At 39.4% G+C, this 27,980-nt stretch overlaps 1 protein-coding gene across 8 annotated transcripts in view; it reads left to right on the forward strand.

Annotated features, from left to right (window-relative positions):
• Window positions 1-27,980, forward strand: part of CNTRL (centriolin) — a 99,379-nt gene that overhangs the window by 62,097 nt on the left and 9,302 nt on the right. For 7 of the 8 annotated variants that reach the window (XM_079113657.1, XM_079113661.1, XM_079113660.1 and 4 more), the window contains 22 exons: window positions 466-673; window positions 1,176-1,355; window positions 3,408-3,587; window positions 4,144-4,260; window positions 4,543-4,687; window positions 5,155-5,306; window positions 7,479-7,665; window positions 8,824-9,137; window positions 10,566-10,774; window positions 13,086-13,278; window positions 15,618-15,748; window positions 15,888-16,028; window positions 16,129-16,255; window positions 17,345-17,509; window positions 18,251-18,410; window positions 19,568-19,683; window positions 19,764-19,981; window positions 22,199-22,356; window positions 23,515-23,588; window positions 24,581-24,769; window positions 25,167-25,392; window positions 27,009-27,214. In XM_079113657.1, the coding sequence (XP_078969783.1) occupies window positions 466-673; window positions 1,176-1,355; window positions 3,408-3,587; window positions 4,144-4,260; window positions 4,543-4,687; window positions 5,155-5,306; window positions 7,479-7,665; window positions 8,824-9,137; window positions 10,566-10,774; window positions 13,086-13,278; window positions 15,618-15,748; window positions 15,888-16,028; window positions 16,129-16,255; window positions 17,345-17,509; window positions 18,251-18,410; window positions 19,568-19,683; window positions 19,764-19,981; window positions 22,199-22,356; window positions 23,515-23,588; window positions 24,581-24,769; window positions 25,167-25,392; window positions 27,009-27,214 (3,796 nt within the window). Of the gene's footprint in view, window positions 1-465; window positions 674-1,175; window positions 1,356-3,407; window positions 3,588-4,143; window positions 4,261-4,542; window positions 4,688-5,154; window positions 5,307-7,478; window positions 7,666-8,823; window positions 9,138-10,565; window positions 10,775-13,085; window positions 13,279-15,605; window positions 15,751-15,887; window positions 16,029-16,128; window positions 16,256-17,344; window positions 17,510-18,250; window positions 18,411-19,567; window positions 19,684-19,763; window positions 19,982-22,198; window positions 22,357-23,514; window positions 23,589-24,580; window positions 24,770-25,166; window positions 25,393-27,008; window positions 27,215-27,980 lie in introns of those variants that run through there. The other variant, XM_079113664.1, reaches the window with a different exon arrangement.

Raw genomic sequence — 27,980 nt, forward strand, 5'->3', positions numbered from 1 at the left:
CCTAGGTTCTGTTATTGGTCTGATTTCTTTTACAAGGTTCTCCTTATGATATTTTCAAGACTGAGATATGAGATCATTTAATTCTAATTGTCACTGGTTTGTTTGTTTGTTTGTTTTTACATTTTAGATCTTTTAAGTTTTTTGGTACTTTTAATTTTAAAAACATAAGTATTTAAGAGTCTTTCATGAAAATTCATTATATATGGTCAGGAACTAGAGCTGCATCACACAGTTTAAACAACAAATATCAAAAGAAAACTGATGATTATTTCAACATATGGACATTACTCTTAGCTTGATATGAGCCTGTGCTTTCAGAGTGGTAGCAGTCTGGTAAAATGACCAGCACTTAGAAAGTACTCAATAAATTTTTGTGGATTGCACAGCTCTATGTTAACAGCATGTTTGCATTCAGCATCAAAAATGAAATGTCACATTTTTGCCATTTTGTTTTTTTCTTATTAGAATCCACAGTCCTTCGGATGTATTAGGGAAAAGTCTTGCAGATTTACAGAAAGAATTCAGTGAAATCCTTGCACGCTCCCAGTGGGAAAGAGAGGAAGCACAAGTTAGAGAGAGAAAACTCCAGGAAGAAATGGCTCTGCAGCAGGAGAAACTGGTGAACGGACAAGAGGAGTTCAGGCTGGCCTGTGAAAGAGCCCTGGAAGCTCGAGTAAGAAGGGGGCGGAGGCAGCTGGAGGGTGGCGTTTGACAAATGCTAATGTTTTCCAGAAAATTACAATGTTTCCTTAATGTAAGTTCAGCATAACAGTTATTTTCACTCATAGCAAGTCTAGTTCAGTGTGACTAAAATCCAAACCCAAATATGGTCTATTTGTGACAGTTTTCCTTGCTTTGGAAGCAAGTGAGAGATGTTTTGTAAGAGACAGATAAGACCACATTGCTAGAGTCCAGTGTGGTGCCAAAAGCTGGGTTGTGGTTTTTGTTTTTGTTTTGTTTTGTTTTTTGAAGTAATGATGTTATAATAATGAAGCAAATATTCAAATGGCTCATAGAAAATATTCAAGATAAAACCATCCCCAGTGAACTCATTGGTACAAGATTTTGTTATATTACACTCTATAGTAAAGAGAAAGACAATTCTGTAACAAGTTTTTAACTTGCTTAGACATATTTTGTTTAAAAATAATCCTTGAAACTTGATTTTCTCACAGATTAAATTTGATAAGCGTCATCATAATGCAAGAATCCAACAGTTAGAGAGTGAAATTCGCTATTTGCAAGAAAATCTAAAAAGTATGGAAGAAATCCAAGGCCTTACAGATCTCCAACTTCAGGAAGCTGATGAAGAGAAGGAGAGAATTCTAGCCCAACTCCAGGAATTAGAGAAAAAGGTGGGAAAGCTCGGAAAGTCAGACACATGAGTACCTGTTTCTCAGGTTCTGCCGACTGGTGATCCAGTCACCTGAATAGTGTGATCCATAATTACCTCTGGCTTCATTGCTGGCACAGAGCTAAACCTGACCAGATAGAAACCTGGATGCATGTCCTTAAATCAAGGACCTACAACCAAGGCATCATGATAGATGGAAACGAGATTTGGACTAACCTTAGAGTCAGGTGATACTTAAATGATAATTGAATGTGTTTGCATTCTTCGAAACCCCTGGCCCAATTGGTCACATCCATGGGAAATACCTTTCAACTTCCCCATCTTCCTTTTTAATACCCTGGCCTTCTGATTACCTTTTTCAAACATTTGCTCCCATGGTCTCAACATGGAACTTGTTAAATCCAGAAATTGCACTCACCACTTTTGAAGTCACATACTGAAGTATCCCATTCTGATTGGAACCTCTTATCTTGCTGGCACCTCCATGCTAACAACTTTTCAACCTTATTGAGCTTCTAGTTCACTAGTCCCACCTTTTCTATTTAACCCTTTCTGTCTTTACTTTTCCTTATCTAATTTAAATTCCACAGTATACCACTAAGCCCTTTTTTACAAATACCCTCAAATCCTTTTCCCTTTTCTCCTGTCTTACCTCCCTGACAAAACTGAAGTTACCCATTTCCCTGGGCCTGTATCCATGCTAGGTATTCCAGGGGAAAAAGAAAATCATCCAGCATAGTGGTGTCATAATCTCAGGGTCGGCAGCCCCATGAGCAGCATTCAGTAAGCTTGCTCTCCTGCACTCCACAATCTTGTGCCTTTTCACCCACACCTGCTGGCTGCCTTCTCCCAGCTCAGTCAATGATTTACTTTATATGTCACCAGGAACCCATTAGTCCTCAAATCCTGTTGAGCCCACCCCAAAAATATATCTGGAATATATGTGCTTTTTCCTTCTCTGATGCCACCACCCTTGTCTAGCCATCAGCTCTCTTGTGGATAACTGCTGTGGCCACCTGTGTCGGTGTCCTCTCTGTCACAAATCACGTGAAGGAGGAAAGGGTTAACTGCTGGAGGAGGATGTTGGTGGTTTTCTTATCTATTACCCAAAAAACTTACCTACTTAATAAACACAAAAGAACCAGTACTCTTTTTATGAGAGGGGGTGTGACGTTTCTGGCCATACCAATTCTGGCCTCTTTGCAACAACTGAGTCACTCAACTCTCCTTTATAATATGCAGGTAAAAGGGGGCAAGGACTAGGAGGAGCTTCTTCTGTGACGGACAGGATAGGGTGGAGTTAGGGGAGCCATCCTCTTAGGGGGAGAATTCCAGAAGGAGACAGGGAACCTCTCCCACGCAGCACCATACTAGACTCAGCCTAGTCTGATTCTGCTAAATAAGGATGGCTTCCCACACACCTGACCACAGCTCTACTTATGGCGTGCTCCACAGAGCAACCAGGGTGCTCTTTCTAAAATGCAGATTGGCTACAGTCAGTTTCTCAAACTTGTGAGACCCTGAATGGTTTACCCATAGGTAATTCTCTCTTCACTATGCTCCTTCTTTTGGTTCCTCCTGCCAACTTCTGGGAGCTGGGGATGTGATGCAGTCATAGAGTGCTTGCCTGGCATGTGTGAGGACCTGGGTTTGATTCACAGCACCACAATGCAACAAAAACAACAATAAAAATAGTCAACTTCTTTCTTTACCAATAAATGCCCAGAGCCTAATTCAGTGACTTTTGAAGACTGGTCCATCCATTTCTTAATGAAGGTGCCAAGAAATGTGTTTCCAATGAGTGAATGAAGTTTACAGTGAGATTCTTAACTAAGAAAACCGGTTCTTTAAAAAGTTTGTCAGTTTTGAGATTTTTAAAATTTTATTTATATATTCGGTAGACACTTTTGGAACACTGACTGTGTATTGGGACTGTTCTAGACATGGTGCATGCAGTGGAGAGCAGTTCTGCCCTCTGAAGCTTACATCTTAATTCATTGCTACCAAATGATTTGTCTAGTTAAGTAATTTATTTATTTTTTTTTAATTTTAGAAGAAACACGAAGATGCCAAATCTCAAGAACAGTTTCTTGGTTTAGACAAAGAGTTGAAGAATCTGAAGAAAGCTGTGGCTGCCTCTGATAAACTAGCTACAGCTGAGCTCACCATTGCCAAAGACCAACTGAAGTCCCTTCATGGCACTGTTATGAAAATTAACCAGGAGAGAGCAGAGGTTAGTTCACATCATCAGAACTAGCTTACACCACTGCTGCTGCAAAAAAAATTTAGCAACTTGTGTTTGGTCTCTTTTTATAGACTTTGGTCTTTGTCAACATGTATGTGGACAAAGGTTTTGAAGTCTTGCCATATAATCTGTCTGAACCTTGAATCTTGTGTGTTTGTATGAAAATGGCACCTCATAGGGCTGTTATGACTCCTGACTGAGGTAATGTTTGTCATGGTGCTTTATAGGATACAGACACTCATTAAAGTAAGATCATAGGACCAAAAAGGTCTAATGATGGGAGCCCAAAGAGAGACCAATTGTGGAAGACTGTAGAACAGTGGAGAAAAAAACCCTTTTCCTTGTAATGCAGCACTCTGACCACTTGACCAGAGTGGAGCGGGCTGCCCGGCAATGGGGAACAACATCAGAGAAAGTGGGGTTTGGCCTCACATGTTCATGGGACAGCCAGGCAGGCAATGTGACAAAAACAGTAATCAAACTGAGAGGAAGAAAGAAGGAAGATGACAACCTGTGGTGGCCTCCTCATGCTCTGTCCCCATAGGAGCTGCAGGAAGTGGAGAGGTTCAGCAGAAAGGCAGCACAAGCCGCCAGGGACCTGACTCGAGCAGAAGCGGAGATCGAGCTCCTGCAGAATCTTCTCAGGGAGAGAGAGGAGCAGGTCAGTGTCGGTACCCAAGCCATTTTCTCTACCAGATCTTTCTCAGTTCCTAAAAGATGAAAATACTGCAGGTGATATCTCAGATCTGAAGTGCAATCAATAGTCAATCAGTACTTGAGCCTCCACTGTATGCCAGGGACGCAACACTGTAAATATAAGGAGTCAGTTGATTTCCTCACCGGTAGGGACTAAATAAAAGTTACAGAATTACAGTCAAGTTGCAGGGACACATGCATCTGAGAAAGGATTTATTCATGATACTTTATATGATTTTTTAAATAGTTTCGAACAGAAATGGAAAAAACAGATGTAGGCACTGGAGGAGCAACCTCAAAAGTGCTAGAAATCGAGAAACTGAATGAGACAATGGAGAGGCAAAGGGCAGAGATCACAAGGCTGCGGGATTTACTAGACCTCACTGGGGCTGGTAAGATACTATTGGGCTATGATTTTATATTTGTAGCCTTAAAATCAAACTGACTGTTCTTTACCTTTAAAAAATGTATTTAACTGTTGTAAATAAATTCCATGCTTGACTTAAGAGCGTTGTGAAAATTATTTAATAGGTTAAAGAATTTAAAAAACATTCTGTGTTAAGTATGGATATGGGGACTTGATTAGAGATAAGGTGTTTGTATTTGTAATTTTCAAAGAAATAATGCTTATGTGTCTATTTATTTGATTTCTGTGTATTACTTTGGAATCAGACAGAGAGACGAATGTACCTATCCTCTTAGTGTCAGTGTCAGCAAAAACTAATTACCAAAGGACAGCTGAAAGTTTCCTTAAGGAACTGATGAAATTCACTGACTCTCATGGAATCTCTTTTTACATTGAGAAAGAAAAGGAATTCATGATTTCATGCCAACTTCATAGAATGGCTTTCCTTTACAGATAACAAAGGAGGCTTTGAAAATGTTTTAGAAGAAATTGCTGAGCTGCGCCGTGAAGTTTCCTCCCAGAATGATTACATCAGCAGCATGGCAGATCCTTTCAGAAGACGAGGCTATTGGTACTTCATGCCACCGCCACCATCATCATCTAAAGTAGGAATTCTGTCGTGCTGGAAGTGTACACTAATTTTTTTTTTAAGTGTGACATTATCCGCTTCTCCAAATTTGTGTACTGGTGCCAAGAACATTTCTGCCCTGAGCTTCTTAAATGTTTTTACTCTTTGAGATGAAAATAGGGCTTTCCAACAGAAGGTAGTAGTTGCCTTTTCAGGGCCAGGTGTTGCATCATGGGGTTCCCTGACTTGAGGATTCTAGAAAAGGATATGGTGACTTGAGTCAGAGAGCCTGCTGAAAATATGTATAGAATTGTGCAGAGGTCCAGACAGAAAAATAGGTACCTGGATTTCATTTCTTTTAACAAACATTTAGTACTTACTGAAGTCTAGACCAGGTGTCTGGCAGTATTTGGGTACGATGACAAGTGGTACAGCCTACTCTTACAGCCACTCATGGGGTATGCTAATGTAATTACAAAACAGTGATAGGCATGTTATAACAGACTTGTGGGGGTTTGTTTTGGGTACTGAGGTTTGAACCCAGGGGGTGCTTTACCACTGAGCTACCTCCCCAGCCTTTTTTTTATTTTGAGAGAGGGTCTCACTGAGTTGCTGAGGTTCTCACTAAGTTCCTGAGATATCTTGACCTTGAAATTGGAATCTTCCTGCCTTAGCCTCCCAGTGGCTGGATTACAAGCATGTGCTACTGTGACTACTGACGACACACTTGTTACAGAGGGATGTTAAGGACTCATCTCCTGAGAAAGCTTAGGGAGGAAGGCTTTACCTGCAGCACTGTGAAATCAGCACTTAGAAAGCAGCAAGGCCTGGGCTTTGGGGAGGGAGGAAACAGCTTGTGTGGAAGGGGGAAGCTGGCTTAGCCTTGGCAAGTAACCTTGTAGGACTGGAGGGTTATGAGAACAGTGGAAGAGGGAGCTGGAAAAGTAGATTGGGGTCATGCTTCTTTTCAAAGGGCTGTAGAATCCCTTTCACTTAATTACTTAGGTCATGGGAAGCTGAGGTTCTATGTTAACATGATTGGGGTTGGGAAGAGTATTGTAGTTGAATGTAGAAGCTAGACTTGTAGCAGGGGGAGCTTTTTGGGGAGCTGTTTGAACTCTTTCAAGTGAAAGATAAAAGAAACCAGAGTTGTGTTAGTGAAGCTGAAAAAGAAGAGATGGATCAAGGAATGGTGAGGAGACAAAGTAGGTGCCTGAATGTGGGAAGTGAGGAGTGGGCTGTAAGCTGTGATCACCCAAAATAGAAGAGTAGGTGACGTACTACTGACCAGCAAGTCAGGGAGAAGCAGCCTTCAACCTGCCAGGATCCCAGAGACCTAACTAGTTTTAACCAGAACCTGAAGAGCAGAATCTGAGATCCTCCTCCTCCCAGAAATCTGAAGGAAGCCAACACCCTGGGCACAGCCAGGCTGGAGAAGCACCTTATGTTAGAACAAAGTATGGCCTGGAGGCTAGAGCTGCAGGCTGGAAAGGAGGGAGAGTAGCAGAGTCGAGCTTTAAAAACATGCCAGAACAGCAGAAGACTAGTGTCCACCCCAAGTTTGCTGCTGTCCACTGCTTCAGTTGCTGGGCTTTTAAAACAAGGCAAAAGAAGAGAAAGCACAGGAAAGATGAGCACAGGTAAAAGAGAGACTGACACCCAGGGACCTGCTCACGTATATAGAGAGAGCTTGGAATTTCATTTCATCTTATGGGGAATTGTGGCATAAACATAACCCAGTCAGACAGCCACGTAACATGCTTTTACCATTTCAGCATTGTTATTTCTAGAAAACGGTACCAAAATATAGGATAGGAGGCAGATGTCATTAAATAATTTCTGAAGAGATTAAATAGACACCAGTTTGGTTACTTTTACCACACTTTAAGCCTTTCCCTTTCACAGTCCAGTCTGCCATGACCCTAGCCATTGCTTATACAGCCCTTCTCTCTGCATGGCCTCCCTAACACTGCCATGTTGATCAAGTCCAGATGCAAGTAAATCAACTGAATCATATGTGTGGAACTGCAGTTTATGTGATCTTGTAATCACATCTCCTGTCTGTGAAAAATAATAATTATGATAACGAAAAGAAACCTAGCACTTTCTCAACTTTGTTACATCTCAGTGTTGCTGTAGACTTTACATTTCTCAAAATCAACCATTCCATTTTTTAAAAGACAGTGTGCTTTCCTGTCATTTATTTTAGATTTCCAGCCATAGTTCCCAGGCCACCAAGGATTCTGGTGTGGGCCTCAAGTACACAGCTTCAACTCCTTTCAGAAAATCACAGCCTGGACAAGAGGGAAAGGACAGCACTGGACCTCCACCTGCTTCAGGATACTGGGTCTATTCGCCTATCAGGAGCGGGTTGCATAAATCGTTTTCACATAGAGGTAAATCACATCACTTAAGGAAAGTTGTATTTCTCTTGCTTGCTTAATAACCTTTTATTGTTTTCCTGAAATCCATAGATATTGTCCAAACTGTAGTTTACTCTGCAAGGCTTTCTGTGACCTGGTCGTGGCCAATGATTTCTCTTACCTCTTATACCGTGCCTGATGGCTTAAGAGACTCACAGCACACCAGTTTTCTCAGACTGCCACAGTTTAAGCACTCTACCACTGAACCACTCCTCCACCCCAAATTTTCATATTTTAAACTTTCTGTGTGAAATGTTCTCCTTTCTTTCTCTTGCAAACCAGTTCCCTCTCATTCTTCAGTAAGGCCCAGGTCCTAAAACAGCACCCCTTTTAGAGAGCCTTCCAACCAAGCAGCTTTTTTTGCATGTATTTCTGGAGTTTGGGGCCTGGATTCCTGGGCAGTGACCTAGCTCTACTAGAATGAAGTGTTATAGGTCTGTCTTCCAAAGCACTCAGGGGAAGAGTGAGACCTGGGTAAGTCCCAGCTCTTGCACTTAGTAACTGTGATCATAGGCAAATTATTTATCTCTGTGATGGTTAATCTCTAATATAGGAGTACTACCTTCTGAGGATATGTTCATTCAGGAACTATTTATTGAGCACCTGTGGTGTGTTAGGCTCCTCCTTTTATGGGTGACAAGTAAGCAAGCCATCATATTGGAGAGTGTTAGGTGTCATGCAGTGGTAAACGCTGGGTGATGCCATTGCTATCCTATCTCATGGCACATCTCTGTTAATCTTTAATATAGCATCAGACAGGCACTCAAATGATTACTGGATCAATGAATAAGCTCGTGAATGAAGAAATAAACCAAGATAGGCATAGGAAAAATTCAAGTATCAGCAGCGGAAAGCACTTTAAATCGGTTTTGACCTACTTCTCGGGATTGCTTTTTTTCAGTTTTTGTTTTGCTTTTTTTGTTTGTTTGTTTGTTTTTCCTTCAGTGCCAAGAATTGAACCTGTAACCTTACTCATGCTAGGCAAGCACTCTACCACTGAGCTACATCACCAGGCACTTCTTTGAGAGTTTTATTGTCATACTTTCAGGATCAAAATCTACTGTTCTCACATAAACCTCTTTATCTACTAAACCTTGGGGTAACATACTCTTCTGTTTATTTTTTTTAAAGATGGAGACAGTGAAGGAGATAGCCAGGAAGAGAGTGGAATGGATGAACAAGAGGAGCTCCCATTTGTGCCTCCTTCTGGATACATGATGTATACTGTTCTTCCTGATGGTTCTCCTGTACCCCAGGGCATGGCCCTGTATGCACCTCCTCCTCCCCTGCCCAACAACAGCCGACCTCTCACCCCTGGCACTGTTGTTTACGGCCCACCCCCTGCTGGAGCCCCCATCACTTATGGACCACCGCCCCCCGGCTTTTCCGTCCCCCTCATCCCTGTGGGTGTGCTACATTGCAATGTGCCAGAACACCATGACTTAGTAAGTGGACAGACATCCTGCTGTACCCACACTGCTTCCAGGTGTTCCTGATAACGATGTACATTTAATGAATGGCTTGTATTCCAGAAGAATGATTTTGAGGCCGATGTTTAGAACTGAGCAAGAATTCTCTTATTAAAATTCTATTTTTAATTGGATATAAGGTCCCAGGCCAGTATAAAACCTGGGTTGTCCATTTTATTACAGAAATGCCTTCAGTTCAGAAATGAACCATTTTCATGTATCTTTCTATTGACAAGTGCTGTGTTAATGTGTATTTGTAGATATGCAAGTGCCTGTACCTGTGCATGTACATATATGTGTATGCTCACACATACGCATATGCACAAGTGTATACACACACAAATAAATAGCATATAGCAGGTTTTGATAGGAATTACCTCTGAATGGTAGGATTTCTTGATTATTACTAATTTACTTTCATAGTTATTTTTGTGACTTTCTCACTTCACATTATAAGCTTTTCCCCATGATTTTACTAATGTTTTTAGAAAGTATTTTAATAACTGTACATTTATTTTTAGGCCCTATAACTGACTGTATGTAGATTCCAAGAATGGATTACTTCCTAATCACTAGATTAATTTCTAACTTTTGAGTTCTAAAGCTTCATTCCAAGCTCCACTTTCAAATTCAGAACACCTAGAGACTGTTTCCCCCCCCCCCCTTCCCTTTTCAGCAGATTGAAGGGAAGGTAAAGCACTAGGACACTTGTTACCATGTCATAGTCCTATCTTAATGGTTCAGACTGATTTCAGAGGGCCTCTGTGCATTAATGTGGTTACGCTGGTGGTCGCTCATATTCTTTTGTGACTTTTTCATTGTACAATGTAATTTGTAGCCATTCTGTCTACTCAGCATTTATTAATAAGCTTTTAAATTGGTTCTTTTATTCTCTGAAAGTACTTGACTCCTTATATAGTTTCTCAAGTATGCCTTTATACCTCTCTACATTTTCACATATTATTTTTTCAGCTCAGATTTTCCCCTTTTCATTTTTTAAAATCCAGGCAAAACATCTCTTCCTCTGGGCAGCCTTCTCAGACAGCACCCCTCCACATGTCCAGAGGAAGGAGAAGCCTCCATCTGTCTCTTCTGCTAGATTCTGAATGCTTTGGAAGCAGACATTTGGAAGAAGCTTGGTGGATGTTTTGCAACCATAGTCATACTGATTGATTAAGTTATATTAGTCCAACTCTATCACCTTTAGCATGTGAAAATATTGGCTCCACTTAATTTTTATTTTCATACCAAAGTCAGAATCTGCTACCACTTTTCAGGCTATAGATGTCATTTTAACTACAGTTAATTTCAGCTTCTGGCAAAAAAAAAAAAAAGAGGAAATATATTCTCTGATGTTTCAGTACTGTTTTTTTGTTTTGTTTTGTTTTGTTTTTTCTGTTTCAGGAGAATGAAGTTTCTCGATTAGAAGACATAATGCAGCATTTAAAATCAAAGCGACAGGAAGAACGGTGGATGAGAGCATCCAGGCAGCAGTCTGAGAAAGAAATGGAAGAACTGCAACATAGCATTGATGGTCTTTTGCAGGAGAAGAAGGAATTAGAATGTGAAGTTGAAGAATTACATAGAACCATCCAGAAACATCAACAGCGAAAGTAATTATTATTAGCCATTATATTTTCATAATTCAGATGGATATAGTATTAGTTTATTAAGAACCAAATCAATGCTAATAAAACTTTTTTTTTTGCGGTACTAGGGATTGAACTCAGTGCTGCTCTACCTCTGAGCTACACTTGAAATGTGGCTGCTGGATCTGAGGAACAGAAATAAATTTAATTCTAATTGATTAGTAGCGACATAGTACACTTTGGACAGTACAAATTTAAGTTCTCTTCTGGTCCCAAATCAGCACTTCTTCTAGTCCTTCTTGGAGAAGAGCACAACCATTTCCCTTCCCCTTACTCCCCTAGGCATCTAGTTGGCCTCTGAGTTCTGCTGACTACATACAAAGAGCTGTCAAACTGACCCTTTGACCTCTGCTGCTCTGGCCTTTCTTCATTGTCATCCTCAGCCACTGTAATAGATCCATACTTGCCTTCCATGTCTTCTCTCTCTATCCTAGACACTGACTTTTGTTCCCATTGCAGTGCACAATTCCTGCCACCATCTGAACCCCTATGTCCTTTGTATCCCTCCCTCCCACATACAGTGTTTGATCTCAACCCCTGACTCCTGTGGCCTTCCAGATACCATGTTTTTCCCCAACATCCTCTGTCTGAAATGCCTTCTCTCTCCCTGCCTGTATTATACATTTATTTCTAGTAGTGTTCCCTATCAAACGAAGGTCAGGGATCCCTCTTACACAAAACCTTTTGCCTCCCAGGCACCCCTAATTCTGGTTAGCAACCTTGGGTGTAGCACTGGTGTAGCACTGTCCACACAGTGTTGTGAGGAGCCCAGGAGCTCCTTGAAGACAGTGGCTGGGCCTCCATCACCCGAGAGGGTCGGGGAGGCTCCATTTCCCTGTACCTGGCATAATGAAGGTAGCATCATTGATTGAATCAGTAATGTAAAACCCACCTTCTGTAGGAGTCCATGAGTTAGGCATGTCCCAAGTTATTGTCATTTAAGGCAGACTAGCTCAGGTCCCAGGGCAGGAGGGAAACCTGCGGAGGATTCAGAGTAAATGAGACGTGGCCACTGCCATCCAGGAACAGACACATGATTGATTAAAATCCCAGCAAGGGAACAAAAGGGCTACACCAGGAAGATTGGGACTGAGTTTTGGAGGGTTGAGATGGTTTTATGTATTAGTAGTATATAAATATATTGGGAGGAGTTTTATTTTGAGGTCTTTTGAGGGGATGCTAGAGTGTAGGATATCCACTACTTTTCCCAGTTATAAATAAGGTGTATTAAAATGATTATTATAGGAAATTTGGGTAACACAAAATTGATGAAAGAAGTTAAATATCATCTGTATGCATTTATTTAAGGAGAAAAAAGTTTGTTAACATGTTGGATTTATTTTCATGTTTTTCTATCATGCAGTCCAGATAGTCCCATTTTCAAATAATTTTGTCATATTAGGCTTGAGTTGTTTTATCTTTTTTTTTTTTTTTTTCTTTTTTCTTTTTTGGTACCAGGGATTAAACTTAGGGGCACTTGACCACTGAGCCACATCCCCAGCCCCATTTTGTATTTTATTTAGAGAGACAGTTTCACTGAGTTGCTTAGTGCCTCACTTTTGATGAGGCTGGCTTTGAACTCAATGATCCTCCTGCCTCAACCTCCCGAGCCACTGAGATTACAGGCATGCACCACTGCACCCAGCTGAGTTGTTTAATCATGTACTTTACCTTTTGACATATGAACATAGTTTTATCCTAACAGAATGGAATAAATCCCAAAACCAGGTCAGTCTTTGGGACAGACTGAACTGGGCCTTGAGAACAGTTTTGAGGGAATGGATGTTTATTGTAGTAGTAAATTTTTATACTTCAGACTATTCAGAATATTTCAGTGCATTTTGTTTTGTTTTGTTTTGTTTTGTTTTGTTTTGTTTGTGCTGGGGATCAAACCCAGGGCCTTGTGCTTGCGAAGCGAGCACTCTACCAACTGAGCTATCTCCCCAGCTCAGTGCATTTTTATACATCAGAAGCACAGATGTGTCAGCACTGTCTAGCCAGATACTAACAACATGAAACTATTTGCTGTTATTTTTAAAAGGAAAAACAGTTCTACATATGTCTAGGTATTATACATTTATTTCTAGTAGTGTTCCGTATTGAACAAAAAGGTGGGTATTAACTTTGAACATAACCAAACGTAGCTGCCTTTCTTGTCCCTTCCATTAAAATTAGAAAATTATTGTGCATCTTTTTCATAGGCTACTACCCATATTGTCTGTTTAAAATCTTCTGCATTTAAAATCTTTTAATGTTTGTGAATATAATTTTTTAGGGACTTTATTGATGGAAATGTTGAGAGTCTTATGACTGAACTAGAAATGGAAAAATCACTCAAACACCATGAAGATATTGTAGATGAAATTGAGTGCATAGAGAAGACCCTTATGAAACGTCGCTCAGAGCTCAGGGAAGCTGACCGACTCCTGGCAGAGGCTGAGAGTGAACTTGCGTGCACGAAAGAGAAAGTATGTCTTTTGTGGTTTGGGGCATCAACTTATTGCGGGTAGGGCAGCTTACTGTTGTCTGCCTGGATTGCAAAGAAAACAGGTGAAAAGAACACAATTGTCCAAGTCAGGTAGCCAGGTGCCAGACTGGACTCTAGAATTTAGATAATTTGTGAGAATTTAGATAAGTCACTGAAGTCTTCAAGCTTTGCTTTCCTCATCTATAAATTCAGGCTAAGAATATGTAGGCTGTTCAGTATGAATGAAATTAAATAGTATATTTAAGATTTCTGAAGTTTATTTAGTTCCCAGCACATCCCACTACTTTATCCTCCGTGTATGTGTGTGTGTGTGTGTTGGGTTCTGCTGTTTTTTTAAATTGGCCATTCCAATTCTTATAAAGCCACAGTGGACATCACAAGTCTTACTTTTTCTTTAATGTAAATGGGAATAATGATATATTTTGGTCCAAGATAGTATTCTTTAAAGATCACAACACAGGAAAGTTGGAGTGGGGTGGGGATGGGCTTCCTTTTACTGAGCCCCTTCTGTTGTCACACATGGGCCATGATAAATACCACTTCATTTAACCTTACTGGCAACTCTGTAAGATGGCAGTAACTCAGTTTACAGATGTAGCCCACAGTGTTTTGTAACTGACCTAGACTTACACAGCTGAAGTTCTGCTACTCAAGAGTTTTTTTAGTTCAATGAGAATTTCAAGATGAAAAAAATACTTTACTCACATGGACCACAAGGAACTATTTTTACATTATTATTTCAACTTGGATCTATTTAAGTTAATAGAAATCTATTGCCCAGGAACTAAAATGGTTTCAGTTATTAAAGATATTTTGTGAGTGTTGGTTTTAATAAGAATGGAAAAAGTTCTCATCTCTATTCAAGTGAGCATTTCCTTTTTACATGTTAGATTACGGTAAGAGAAAATAGGTGTTAGAACTGTAGAAAAAATTATCACTGGTATTTGAAAGGAAAGTGTTGGCTCTTGTAAAGGCACAGGTGGTAAGTGAACCAGGGCTGAGAAGCTCTTTTGCCTTTACCCCGCCTTTCCACCCAAATGACTCAGGGAGGCAGCTTGCTAAGAAGAGGGAGGGAAAGGAAGTAGCTGTATTTTGTAAGGAATGTGCCAGACTTGTTAAAACCTGACATGGGAGGGGACAAAATGTGGCCTTCTGGAGTGTGTAGTGAGTTTTGTCTGGTGCTTTGCTGATGAACTGGCATAAAGTAGCTCTCTGGAACAGAGAGGTATGATGAATACCTAGCCCTCTGAGGGCTTGCCGACCTGCCACATGGGATATTTAATAGGCAAAACTAATGTGCAGACTCCTCTGACTTCAGTATAACTGCAGAGCTTCAGTTTTTTGGCTGATGTTGAGTCAGTGCTCGATGAAGTACAGACCAAACACTTATTTTTGTATCTTTTGATGACTTTATAATCAGCTTGTTTTATTTTAGGCAAAAAAAGAAACTGAGCCGATTTAAAACAAACAAAAAAAGTGGTTTTTGCCAGATCTTTTCTAGGAAGATTTTCCTTTTTTGGGTACCGGGGTAGAATTCATGGGCGCTTAACCACTGAGCCACATCCCCTACCCTTTTTAATTTTGAGACAGGGTCTCACTAAGTTACTGAGGCTTTGAACTTGGGATCCTACTGCCTCATGCATGCCTCCTGAACCACTTGGATTACAGGCATGTGCCACCACGCCCAGCAGGAAGATTTTTAACTACTTGTAAAGAATTTAATATTTGTATTTTTTAACAATAATTAAATCATCCAAAAATGAGTTTTCACTTAACTTGATAATATCTACAGTAAGCAGGAGTCTCAGTGTACAAAGAATATTGGTAAAATCACTTCTTTGGCATTTAATTGGGAATTAATCAAATGATATTGCAGATTGTTTTGAAATAAAAAGGTCATCTACAGTTCACCATCTTCAAATGACTTTATTTTTGGAGAGGCTCTTTGTCTTTATTGACATAGATTTAGTTTTATATAGTTGCTCTCATAGTGCTTATGTGATTTTAAATTTGTTTTTCTTGGCCAACATAATATTGTTGACATCCTTGCATCTTGCTACACAAGGCTATGAAATATTCTATTGTGTTTAATGTACTATCACTTAATCTTTATTTCAAGTTTTATATCATTTCAGTACATTTTTATGTAGTAGTTCTTTGCTTCTCATTATTTTCTGAGAAATGTAGAGTCAAAACAAGTGGACATCTTTATGCCTTTCTGTATTGTCTTGTTTTCCAAGTGTTGTACCAGTTTATACTGCTAGTCATTGTAAGTGAATATTATAGGTGAATTGCTTTTAATGACAGTTTCTTTTCTAGACAAAAAATACTGTTGAAAAGTTCACTGAGGCCAAGAGAAATCTATTGCAAATTGAATCAGATGCTGAGGAGTTAGAAAGGAGAGCTCAGGAGACTGCTGTTAACCTTGTGAAAGCTGATCAGCAGCTGAGGTAGGTGGAGTCCCTGAGCTACTGGGGTATGTGGGGAGATGAATGAAGTTTGATTCTAAGAGGCTAATAGTTGGTTTGTGATAAGTAATGCATGTTGATTAAGTCTTTGGTCTGGGGGGAATAACATGATGTGTTTTAGATTGCTCCAAGCCGATGCAAAGGATCTGGAGCAGCACAAAATTAAGCAAGAAGAAATCTTGAAAGAAGTAAACAAAGTTGTAGTAGCAAAAGATGCAGACTTCCAGTGTTTAAACAAGAAGAAGGAAAAGCTAACAGAAGAGTAAGTAAGGCCTCTATTGGGCCACAGGGGTGTATGCTGGGGACAGCTCTGTGGCCCAGTCTCCCATAGAGTCTGCTCAAGTACTGCTGGTGCTTTCTAGGCTTCAGAACCTGCAAAAAGATATCGAGGCAGCAGAACACAGTGAGCATCAGCACCTGCAGGTCCTTAAGGAATCTGAGACCCTCCTTCAAGCCAAACAAGCCGAGCTGGAAAGGCTAAAAAGCCAGGTATGGCAGTAGACACCTGCAAAATAAAATTCATACTGCTTTAGAACCAACTTATATTTTATGATGATGAAAGTAATACATTTGATTGTAAAAAAGATTGGAAAATATAGAGTATAAAGAATAAACGAGGCTACGTGTCAGAAAAGTGTAGCATAAAATCTAAATTTGAATCCCAGCACGGTACAGTATATTATTGTATAGTCAGCTTTCTGTCACTATGACAAATACCTAAGGTAATCAACTTAGATTTGTTTGGTTCACAGTTTTAGAGGTTTCAGCCCATGATCACTTGGACCCATTGCTTTGGGCCTATGGTAGCACATCTCGTGCGAGTGTTTGGGCAGTGTCTGGGCGGTGAATAAAAGGAAGAGGAAGGGGCCAGAATCCCTTTATTTACTTCAAGGGCACACCCCTATGACCCAAAGATCTCCCATTTGACCCACTTCCCAGTGGCACACTCTGGTGGACTAAGCCTTAAGTAACACTGGACTTGTAGCAGCTACTTAAGAGCCCAACTATAGCAATTATTGTGTGTGTGTCTTAATGCATAGTATACTTTTTCTGTTAAATATATTTATAAACACTTGTGCATTTAAACCAAGTATAAAAGTGGTCATTTGATAAGGGCACATTATAAGTATTTTCTATTTTCTTCCTTTCCATGTTTCTGACTGCTTTTTCTATAAACAAATATGTATTGCCCTTAAAATTGTAATTAATTTTTAAATTTAAAAAAGTGAGTAAATCCTAAAACTTTCTGCTTTACATTGCCAAGGTTATTGTCAAAATGGAATTAAGGTGTATTTTGTATTTATATGAAAGTTATTGGAAACCCATAACCTGAGGGGTAATCACTATTATCATGTTGTTCTTTCTGTGATCTGAGCAATTTTAAATATGAGAGCTGAAGGACTTCATTAGGCTTTGTATGTTCACACCTCCAAGTTTGGCCTTCCTGATTGTTGGGGCTGGTATTGAAGTTTCTCATTTCCCCCACGTTCTTTGACTGGACTAAATAAATACTTACTCTTCAGGCTAGCACTGAAGGCTGTGTGGCTTTTGTCAAACTTTGCATTCTTCCCTTTTCAGGTGACAAGTCAGCAGCAGGAGATGGCTATCTTGGACAGGCAGTTAGGGCACAAAAAGGAGGAGCTGCAACTCCTCCAGGAAAGCATGGTCCAGGCCAAAGCTGACCTCCAGGAAGCCCTGACTCTGGGAGAAACTGAAGTCACTGAGAAGTGCAGTCACATTAGGGTATGATATTCAGTAGGTTTTCTTAAGAGTCCTAGGACAATGCCAGAGATTTATTTTGAGGTATTTTCATTCTCCAAAGATGTAAATTCTTGAAACCTTGCTTCCTCCCTAATGCCATTTGGCCTGTGTTGTGTGTCCAGGCTGTGGCTGTCATGTGAAGTTCCCTCATATTGTTATCTGGATATGGCTAAAGTTCTACTGTCTTTTGCCTTTCCCATTTCATTTCATTCTATAGGAATTGCCTTTCTGCACTGTCACTAGCCAGATCCCACCTGTTTCTCATGGCCTAGCTACACGCCACTCTCTCTCAGAAGACTGCCTTGACTTTTTTGCTCTGGAAGGAGTTTCTTCCTCTCCTGAGTTTGGCAATGTTCTTTGTGTTTCCTTGAGCACCTTGACTTTCCAAGATTATGCTTATTTCCTGCCTTACCTCTGCACTGGCTGCTGAGCCCCTTGAGGGTAGGGGCTATGTCTGAATCAGCCTTTTTTTCTCTATGACACATTGCCTTGCATGTAGTCAATGCTTTGTGTAAAGATGTTACTTTCTTCCATTATTCAGAAATATATATTAAAAAATATATAAGAAATATATTAGTGAAAAAATAGTGCTGTTATTGACATAAGGCAAAAATGGGCTTGTTTCTAAGAAATTCTGCAAAATGAGACAAGAACAGAATTGATTTTAGAGAAATTTCCATACATAATTTCTAAGGGTAGGATAACTTTTTGTTTTAAATACAGGAAGTAAAATTGCTTCTGGAAGAACTGAGTGTTCAGAAAGGAGAACTGAATGTCCACATTAGTGAAAAAAAAACTCAACTTGCACTTATAAAGCAGGAAATTGAAAAAGAGGAAGAAAATCTTCAGGTAGTTTTAAGGCAGATGTCTAAATACAAAACTGGTAAGTTGAAAGAAAATCGTAAAGTTTGGTGTTAGAAATACCTGTGTTACAGGTTATAGAAAAATACATGACCAAGAAAGACAGATTAGAAAAGGAATATATTCTTTTCTGCCATTCAATTTAATATGGTTTATGTAAAATGAAATAGTTATATTCATGGTTGACCAATATATGCTGACAGAAGGGCAAGTATATGCCTGTGACCCATTGACGTGTACACTGGAATACTCTTTCAGGGTTCAGGACTCTTAAAAAATTCATATCTGGGGGCTGGGGATATAGCTCAGTTGGTAGAGTGCTTCTCTCGCGTGCACAAAGCCCTGGGTTCAATCCTCAGCACCAGGAAAAAAAAGAATTCACATCTGTTGGACCAGTGAGTCCTCTTCTGTTCATACACAATGGCATGCCTTTACATGCTTCATAGTAATATTTATGATGATAAAAATTTGGAAACAATTGACCAATTTAAAAATCATTTTTTAATATTTAATGACATTCAAAAGTGCTCAAGAGAACAGTGAACAACAAATGAATAACTGAATATGGAGTATACCCCAGTTTATTTTAAAATGTGTGTGTGTGTGTGTGTGTGTGTGTGTGTGTGTGTGTGTGTGTGGTGTGGGTGTGTTTTCTTGGAAGGAAATACCTCAAAATGCCATTGTAATGGTTATAACTTTTGGATGTTAGGATAATGATACATCTGCAATTTTTTATCTTATGCTTTTTTAAAGTTTTTCCAAATTTTCTACAGTGAACAAATATTTTTATAATCAGAAAAGTTAATATTTAAATATCTATCTCAAAGGGCAAAACTATAATCATATCAATCTTATATAAAGTTTTCCCTATTTTGATTAATTTTAATTTGTATAAAATGTTCTTAGTACATTCTTTTGTGTATATGTAAAGATATAAATGCTTTTCAAAGTAGTTCTTCGTTAAATGTTTTTGTTGAAATGCTTCTAACAAATAATTATCAATACTTTTAAAAGGTTTTCTTTTAAAAATATAATTAGCATCATTTATTGAGCTGAATAAAATTTTTTTGATTATCTGTTGTTTCTTCTATCAGTCAGTAGCATTATTTTTTGTTTCATTTTATAAATATTTCCAAGTTTATTTAATAGCATGAACTGAGCTTTTTTTCTGTCTATTAGAACTAAAGAACATTATGGACATATTGCAACTTGAAAACAGTGAACTACAAGGTTTGAAGCTACAACACGACCAGAAGGTGACTGAGTTAGAGAAGACTCAGGTCGAAGTACTAGAGGTAATGAACAGCGCTGTTGTCACCTTAGCAAACTGAAGTCTTTCTCTTTTAGTCTATTGAGATCTCTTTTATCTGATTAGGAGAAAATCGAATTAGAGAATTTGCAGCAGGCAGCCCAGCAACAGAAAGGGGAAATAGAGTGGCAGAAACAGCTCCTTGAGAGGAACAAACGGGAAATAGAGCGAATGACGGCTGAGATCCAAGCATTACAGTCATGTGTTGAATGTTTGAGCAAAGAAAAGGAAGATCTCCAAGAGAAATGTGACAGTTGGGAAAAGAAGTTGTCACAAACCAAAAGGTGAGAGCAAGAACAAACAAGCTTTTGGGATCACTTTTTAAAATGAGAGTATAGGGACTGGGAATGTGGCTCAGTGCAGAACACTTGCCTAGCATGTACAAAGCCTTGGGTTCAGTCACCAGTACTGCAAATAAATAAAACAAAAATAACTGATCAGGGACTGTATAAAACAAAATTAGAACATAGAGAAAAGGAAAAAATAAAAAGTACTCAAATGTGGCAGCATAGTATAATTCTCCAATAGCATTTTTTGGTGAATTTCCTTCTAGCTTTTCTTCCCCCCTCAAAATTACTTTTTAAAATTATCTGTTGTGGTCTTTGAGGTGAAATAACATATGCTGGAATTAAATGGAGAGGTGTACCTAATTCATTGGATAAAGACAATATCATTAAGATTTAGTTCTCCTCAAATTGCTCTATAAATTCAAAACACTGCAATTAAAAATCCCAGTAGCCTTTTTTGTTTTTTGTAGAAATTGATAAATTGGTTCTAAATTTCAAATGGAAATGCAAAGAATCTAGAATAGAATTTATGCATTTTTTTAAAGACATAACACCAAAATAACTTTGAAAGAGAAGAACAAAAGTTTAGGGCTAACACTACCTGATTTCAAGACTTAAATATAAAACTATAGTAAGTAACACTGTGGTATTGGTATAAAGTAGACAAATACCTCATTGGAACAGAATAGAAAGTCAAAGATAATTCTCACATATATGGGCAACTGATTTTGACAAAGATATCAAAGTATTGTTTCAGTAAAGAAAAAATAGTCTCTGTAAAAAATGTTGCTAACCCAATTGGATATCCAAAACCAAAACGATGAAACCTTGATCCACATGTCACATTGTATACAAAAATTAACTTAAAATGGACCATGAACATAAGTGCAAACTCTAAATATAGAACCTCTAGGAGAAAATTTTTGTGATCTTGAGTTAGGCAAAATTTTCTTAGGTGTAGCACCAAAAACATGATCCATAAAATAGTAAATTGAAAAAATTGAACTTCATCATAATTTAAAACATCTGCTGTTTAAAAAACACTATTAAGATAATGAAAAGACATGACACAGACTGGGGACAAAAATCTTTGTGACCATGTATCCAATAAAGGACTTGTAACTTGTATTCAGACTATATATACATGAAGAATTCTCAAAACTCAATAGTAAGAAAATAACCCAGTTTTGTTGTTGTCATTGTTGTTTGTTTTGTTTTGATACTGAGTATTGAACCCCAGGGCACTTTACCACTTAGTTACATCCCCAGCCCTTTTTATTATTTATTTATGTTCTTTTTTTTTTTTTTTTTTTTTGTGGTGCTGGGGATCAAACCCAGGGACTTGTGGTTGCGAGGACGAGCACTCTACCAACTGAGCTATCTCTCCAGCCCCTTTATTATTTATTTTGAGATAGGGTCTCAATAAGTTACCGAGGATCTTGCTAAGATGCTGAGGCTGGCCTCAAACTTGCAAGCCTCCTGCCTCAGCCTCCTGAGTTGCTGGGATTACAGGTGTGTACTGCCACACCCAGCTATAACAGCAAAGTTTTTAAATGGATACAAGATTTGAACAGACATTTCACTCTAGAATATACACGATGGCAAGTAAATGTGATAAGATGTTCAGCAACATTACTCATTAAGGAAATGCAAATTAAAACCACAATGTAATACCCACTACACATTTATCAGAATGACCATACCACGTTATTGAAGTACTTTCATGCACAACTGATGGGAATGTAAAATGCTACGACTGTTTTGGAAAACAGTTTGGCAGTTACTTAAAAATCAGAAGTACACCTACTCAAAGATTCAGTCATTCTGCCCTTGATACGTAGAATACACCTCAGGCATGTCTATGATAGGGATAAACCCTGTACCACTGTGTTTCCTGCTTTTTCGCCTGTCACAAGTTAGCAGTACGTTTTGATCCTCAGATGTCCCGAATTCTAATATCATCCATTTTTTATCCATGATTTTTATAAAACCTGAATTTAGCAAGTCACTTTGAGGAGGAAATATCTCCTATTTAGAAAGCTCATAAGACTTCATTTAAAAATGAGTTCAACAATCTTGAGTTTTTTTAAGATTTATATTCATTCAGACTTTCCATAACTGTACATTGTGAAAGGGCAACGCTATTCCTCAGTCATATCTTGTGTGTGCTTAACTATTTCACATTTGACAGTCTGACTTATTTTTGTGTGGTAGGGTTTTAGCAACTACAGAAGAAAATAGCAAAATGGAGCAGTCAAATTTAGAAAACTTGGAATTGAATGTCAGAAAACTACAGCAGGAGCTGGACCAGCTAAACAGAGACAAGCTGTCACTGCATAAGGACATTTCAGCAATGCAGCCACAGCTCCACGGTAGGAGGCAGCAGAGCAGGAGAGATGTGATTTTTTCCCCCCTTTGTTAAATTCTTTGTGTGATTTTTTTTCTTTTTACAGAAGTAATTTATGCAAATGGGCAAGGGTTTCTTTCTAGTTAGATTGTGGTAATGGTTTCCCAACTCTTGAAGATACTAAAAGCCTTTGAATTGTACACTTTAAATAGGACATACAGGATATGTGAATTTTATCTCAATATATCTGTTTTTCTAAAAACTTGAATTCATGTTCTTTAGAGAACAATTTTAAAACATAACAAAAAAGATGAAATAATAATTATTATTGACTTCAACCCTCAAAGGTAATGCATTAACAGTTTGGTAAATATTCTTCCAGATTTTTCCTAGGGGTGTGTGTGGTTTAATGCAAATAATAAACATTTTTTATTACCAAATCTTTATAATTTTTTAGGATAAACTGCTGTCGTTCTAGCTAATAATAACTTGTTGAGCATTTATTATGCACTCGACCTAATGCATTTTCTCATTTAATCCTCATAACATTTTTAGGAGATAGAAACTGTTGTTTACCCATTTACATATGAGGAAACCTAAGCTTAGTTTTCTTATAATATGTTGAGTCACATTAGTAATTGACAAAGACAATATAGATATAAATTTAATTCCTAAATTGTCTTCCTAAAAAGTATTAAATTTACATTACCAGCATGTAGAAGGTACATATTTTTACACCATGCATCTCACCAACAATATTATTTATGAATCTTTGTTTTCAGTGTGGATTGAACCTCTGGGGACTGTAGCACTGAGCTACATGCTTAGCCCCTTTTATTCTTTTCATTTTTTGAGATAGGGTCTAAGGTAACCCAATCTGGCCTCAAACTTGTGATCCTCTTGCCTCTGCTCCCAAGTTGCTGGAATTACAAGTGTATACCACTTGTTTTTATTGTGAGATTTTTGAATATAAAAATATTTAAAAACCTGGACTCCCAGTCAAGATCTGGGTTGTGCATTTATCCCTGTCTTTTGACTTGTAATAAGTGAGTGTGACATCGTCATTCATTCAACAGAAATAAGTTTGAATTCACTCTGTTGGACTTTTTTTGGGAAGGCGACTGGTGAAAATCTGTTATGTATACATACTGTGTGTTATTTTATTAAAATGTTGTTTCTGTAGAAAAACGAGAAGCTGTGAAGTCACTGCAGGAGGAACTAGCTAATGTACAGAACCATTTGAACCTAGCAAAACAGGTAAGGTTAACAAGTATGATCTTCTGTTAGTATCCCGAAGGCATGCATACAATTGGCGACATAATAAAAATGTCAAGTAGGCTGATTTCCTATCACACCAGCAGGTCATAGGGCCATTTATATAATGCATCTCTCAGGTAACACTTCGCTATACAGCAGTGGTGTTCTAATTTAATCTGGCCCTAGAACTCTTGATTCAAACGAAGTTTTACTCAAAACAAGTACATATAGTGGTGGCTAGACCAGAGCCATGCAGTTCCTCTGGGGACCAGAGGGGGACCACCCCTTATCCATGGCATAGGCAAGGCCTCCAGACGAGCCTTAGAACTGATCACCTGTTGATGCACAGGGTTTGATGTGAATAGGGGAGATTCTTGACCCTGGTCTTATCATCATTTTCCTGAAGGTGATTCAGTGTTGTCCTGTGAGAAGAGTGCTATAATCTGATTTTCAAAGAACTTCAAGCAAGTTCTGGGTCTCATTTTCTACTGTGTAAATTAGAAGTTAGATTAAACATCTAAATTCTTTTCCTTGTACCTTTAAGATTGTGTTTCTGAGAAATATAAAACTTATAATCAAAATAGTCTACTTATAAAAAAATCCTGCAAAGGTTCTTGTGAATATTTTTTGTGTTAGAAATATGCTTTAAAATGCTTAATTTGGGTTCCTTAAAAAGGCATTTAATTTCCAAACAAGCTGTGAGGTGGCTCTTTGTTTTTTGTTTCCCCCCATCCACCCACCTCAGTGACAAGGCAGCTAAAGCTGAGAGGAACTGAGAGTCTTACTGAAGATTTTTGACACCTTATTCTTTAGGCACTAAAAAAGAGGAAAGCCAGCAATTAAGTTGATTCCTGAATCTTTTCTGTAAGTTTGTTGAGAGATAAAGGCTATGGAAACAATGCTTCTCATTTCATCAAACATGGTAGATGGTGGATTGGCACTGGCCACCCCTGTAAGACAGTGTGAGTAATTTCGATTTGTTCTACCTACAGGACCTGCTTCATACCACCAGCCGTCAGAATGTACTGCTTGGTGAGCAGACTCGGCTCCAGAAGGACATCAGTGAGTGGATAGAGAGGTTTGAGAACTATCAAAAAGAAGCCGAGGCTAAACAGCAACAACTCCAAGTGCTTCAGAATGAGATTGACGAAAACAAGCTGAAGCTAGACCAGCAAGAAACGGTACTACACGTTCATGACTACATGAAAGGACCCGTCTCTTACTTGTATGAACTTTTTCCTGTGACAGAGAGCTGCTGGAAAGCACCCTTGTCTCTCCGCTGCCCTGTGTAACTAAGTGCAGCTTTTACACCAGCTCTGTGACTCTCTTGGAATTAATATAAATGATGGTCCCTTAAAGTCATGGGACATTGGTCCTGTAAAGAATCATAATGCCACATGCCCTTTGCTGCCCAGGTGGCTTCCCAGCCTCTGCTTCATCAGTTTTCATCACTTTTGCAAAGGCACTTACTCTGTCCTGTAGCTGTTTTTCTCCTTTCTGTTGAACTGAAATCTGTCTCATGTTCATCTGGGACACTGAGTGTTTACTATTTTATGACCAAGGTTTTTCTCTGTTAAGATGTTTCAGAGGCTCCATAGAGAGAGAGAAAATGAAGAAAATAAATTAGAAGCCAGTAAAGTGACACTGAAAGAGCAGCGGCACCAGCTGGAAAAGGAATTAATGGACCAGAAAAGCAAACTGAGCCAGGTGCTCATTCAGATGTCAGTGGCAGAAGAGCGGGTGAGGACTCTGCAAGAAGAGGAGAAGTGGGGCGAGACCCTGGAGAAGACTCTGTCCCAAACCAGTATGTACCCTGAAACAGCCCAGGGCAGGGATGGGGCAGGGCCCAGAGGACGGAAGGGTGAAGTGTGTGAAGGAGACCTGGGCCCCAGCCAGGGCCTAGGCAGGGGCAGGAAAAGCTGAGCAGGAAAGCAGCAGCCCTGAGAGATGAGGAGACAGGAACAGAGACAAGGGGGATGTGTGTCTTGCTGGAGAAGTTTGATCCTAAGACTGAAAGCAGTCTTTACCACATTGCCTCCTTTAAGGATGTTACCTCAAGAAAGTGGAACAGTATGGCAAAGAAGGGTGGAGATATTCCCCAGCACACTATGCACTTTGGGAATAGTGATCTGTTTTGCTCAACCAGTCAAAAAAACAATATTAACAATTCTTCTGTCCTCAGTTGACATAGTAAGTGGTACTAAAATACAGGTATTTGGGGGGCTAGGGTTCTGGCTCAGTGGAAGAGCACTTGCTTAGTACATGTGAGGCACTGGGTTCAATCCTCAGTACCACATGTAAGTAAAAAAAGTCTATTGACAACTAAAAAATATTCTTAAAAAATACAAGTATTTCCTTCGAGTCAGTTTGCTCCTTCTTGAACCTTATGTAAATGAAGTTTGTTTGAAAATCCAAGGTACATGGTCATCAATGAACAATTTTTCTCTTTCTTAAACCACAGGGTTTAATAGGCTCAGAAAATGTTGTGGATTCGGGTGTCTGAAAGGGTTGTCACTCCTTTTTTCTAGCAACTCATGATACACCTAGACCCAGTCATTTCATAATGAAAATGAAACTAACAAATACGCTGAGTCCTGACTGCGCCAGAGGTGTTGAACGTGAAATACGGGTAGAGTGCTACTCCTGATAGGGTGATAAAAAAAATCTCTTTTAAAATGCCACTTTTATTTGTAAGCATCTTTATTGAGTGCTCACTCTGTCCCCAGTGTTTGCCTATGTGGTTCCAGTAAACACCAGGAAGTATGCTCCTCAGCTATAAAATGGGGCCAGGCTGCTGCAGGAACCAGCTCCAAATCCGGTGCCTTTTCTACTGCACCACCTCCTGTGAAGGAAGTACTGGTGTGTCTCCCTTTATTAAAATCAAAGTTTGTATAGTTTGATTACAGGCACAGTCATGCACGCCTGTAATCCAAGCTGCTTGGAGGCTAACGCAGGAGGATTGCAAGTTTGAGGCCAGCCTCAGCAACGTAGAAAGACCCTGTCTCAAAAAAAATAAACTGGGATGTAGCTCAGGAGTAAAATGCCCCTAGATTCAATCCGCAGTACCAAATCAAGTTTTATTAAAAAAAAAACTTCAGGAGTCTGTTGTGGGTTTCCTGCATCTGAGGACTGGGACTGTATTTATTCTCATTTTGTCTCAATGAGAATAAATGAGGAAAGAGTTTTTGTCATTTTGGCATCAGGCCTCCAGGAACTAGTTACCTCAGGATGTGCCTTACTTGGATCTTTCCTGGTCTCACGGAGTGGTCGGGGCATACTGGTGAGATGTGGTAATGGAGGGCAGCCCCAAGCAGGTAGCCTGTCACTCTTATGCAGTCTGCCTGTGAGGAAAGGAAAGGAAAGTTCTGCCTGCAGCTGCCCCAGGGTCTCCTGCCAAACTACCTAAAATGCTCATTTCAGAGCTGCAGCTTTCAGAACGGGAGCAGCAGTTAGTGGAAAAGTCAAACGAGCTGCTGGCTCTCCAGAAGGAGACAGACACCATGAGGGCAGACTTCAGCCTCTTGCGGAACCAGCTTTTAACAGAGAGAAAGAAAGCCGAGAAGCAGGTGGCCAGCCTGAAGGAAGCACTCCAGATCCAGCGGAGCCAGCTGGAGAAAAACCTTCTTGTGAGTACCTGTCGCCCTGGCAGTTTATGAGATGATGCTGCATTTAAATTTTTAAACTGCAACACGAGAATATTAATACCCAACCACCCAGTCCCTAAGCCAGCTGTTGTTGTTGCTGTGCTTGTGGAGAATTTGCTCTTGCAACTCATGGTAAGTTTTGCCTGCGACTGGGCTGCAGCCCCAGAGTAGCGCTGGCTGCTGGCTGGACAGCATCCCATGAACCAGTGTCAGCACAAAGTAGAGTGAGTTTCTGCGGTGGCCCACTTTGGGGACGAGGGTGTTGGAGAGGGCTTGGGAGACATTTTTACACAGCTGCAGTCATCGCTTACAAATTATTCTCATCCTGCGCTTTTTAGTCAGCATTGGCATTAATCATTATCCTAAGACCAGGAAGCTCAATCTACCGTGATTTTTATCCCTGAAATAAATTTGGGTGGGTATAATTAAATAGTTGAGAGCTATTTGTGGTGGGTAGAGGCAAGTGGCTCAATGACTTTTACAGGAATAATGTTCTGATGGGATTAAGGAGCCTTGTTCTGTGAAAGGAACTTTTAAACCATATGTGTTCCCAGAGGGTGGTATACTTGCAGCTAGCAATAGACAAGGTGACTGTAAAGATAGAATATAGATGTTTAAAGTTTACTCCTCCCAATAACATTATGATGATGGGTTCTGGTGTTCCCATTTTACAGACAATTAATGGAGACTCAGAGAAAGTAACTTAACAAAGGAAATGCAGCAGATGGGGGTTCAGACTTTGGGCTAA

The sequence above is a fragment of the Sciurus vulgaris genome (assembly GCF_902686455.1).
Source record: "Sciurus vulgaris genome assembly, chromosome: 15".
Lineage (NCBI taxonomy): Eukaryota > Metazoa > Chordata > Mammalia > Rodentia > Sciuridae > Sciurus > Sciurus vulgaris.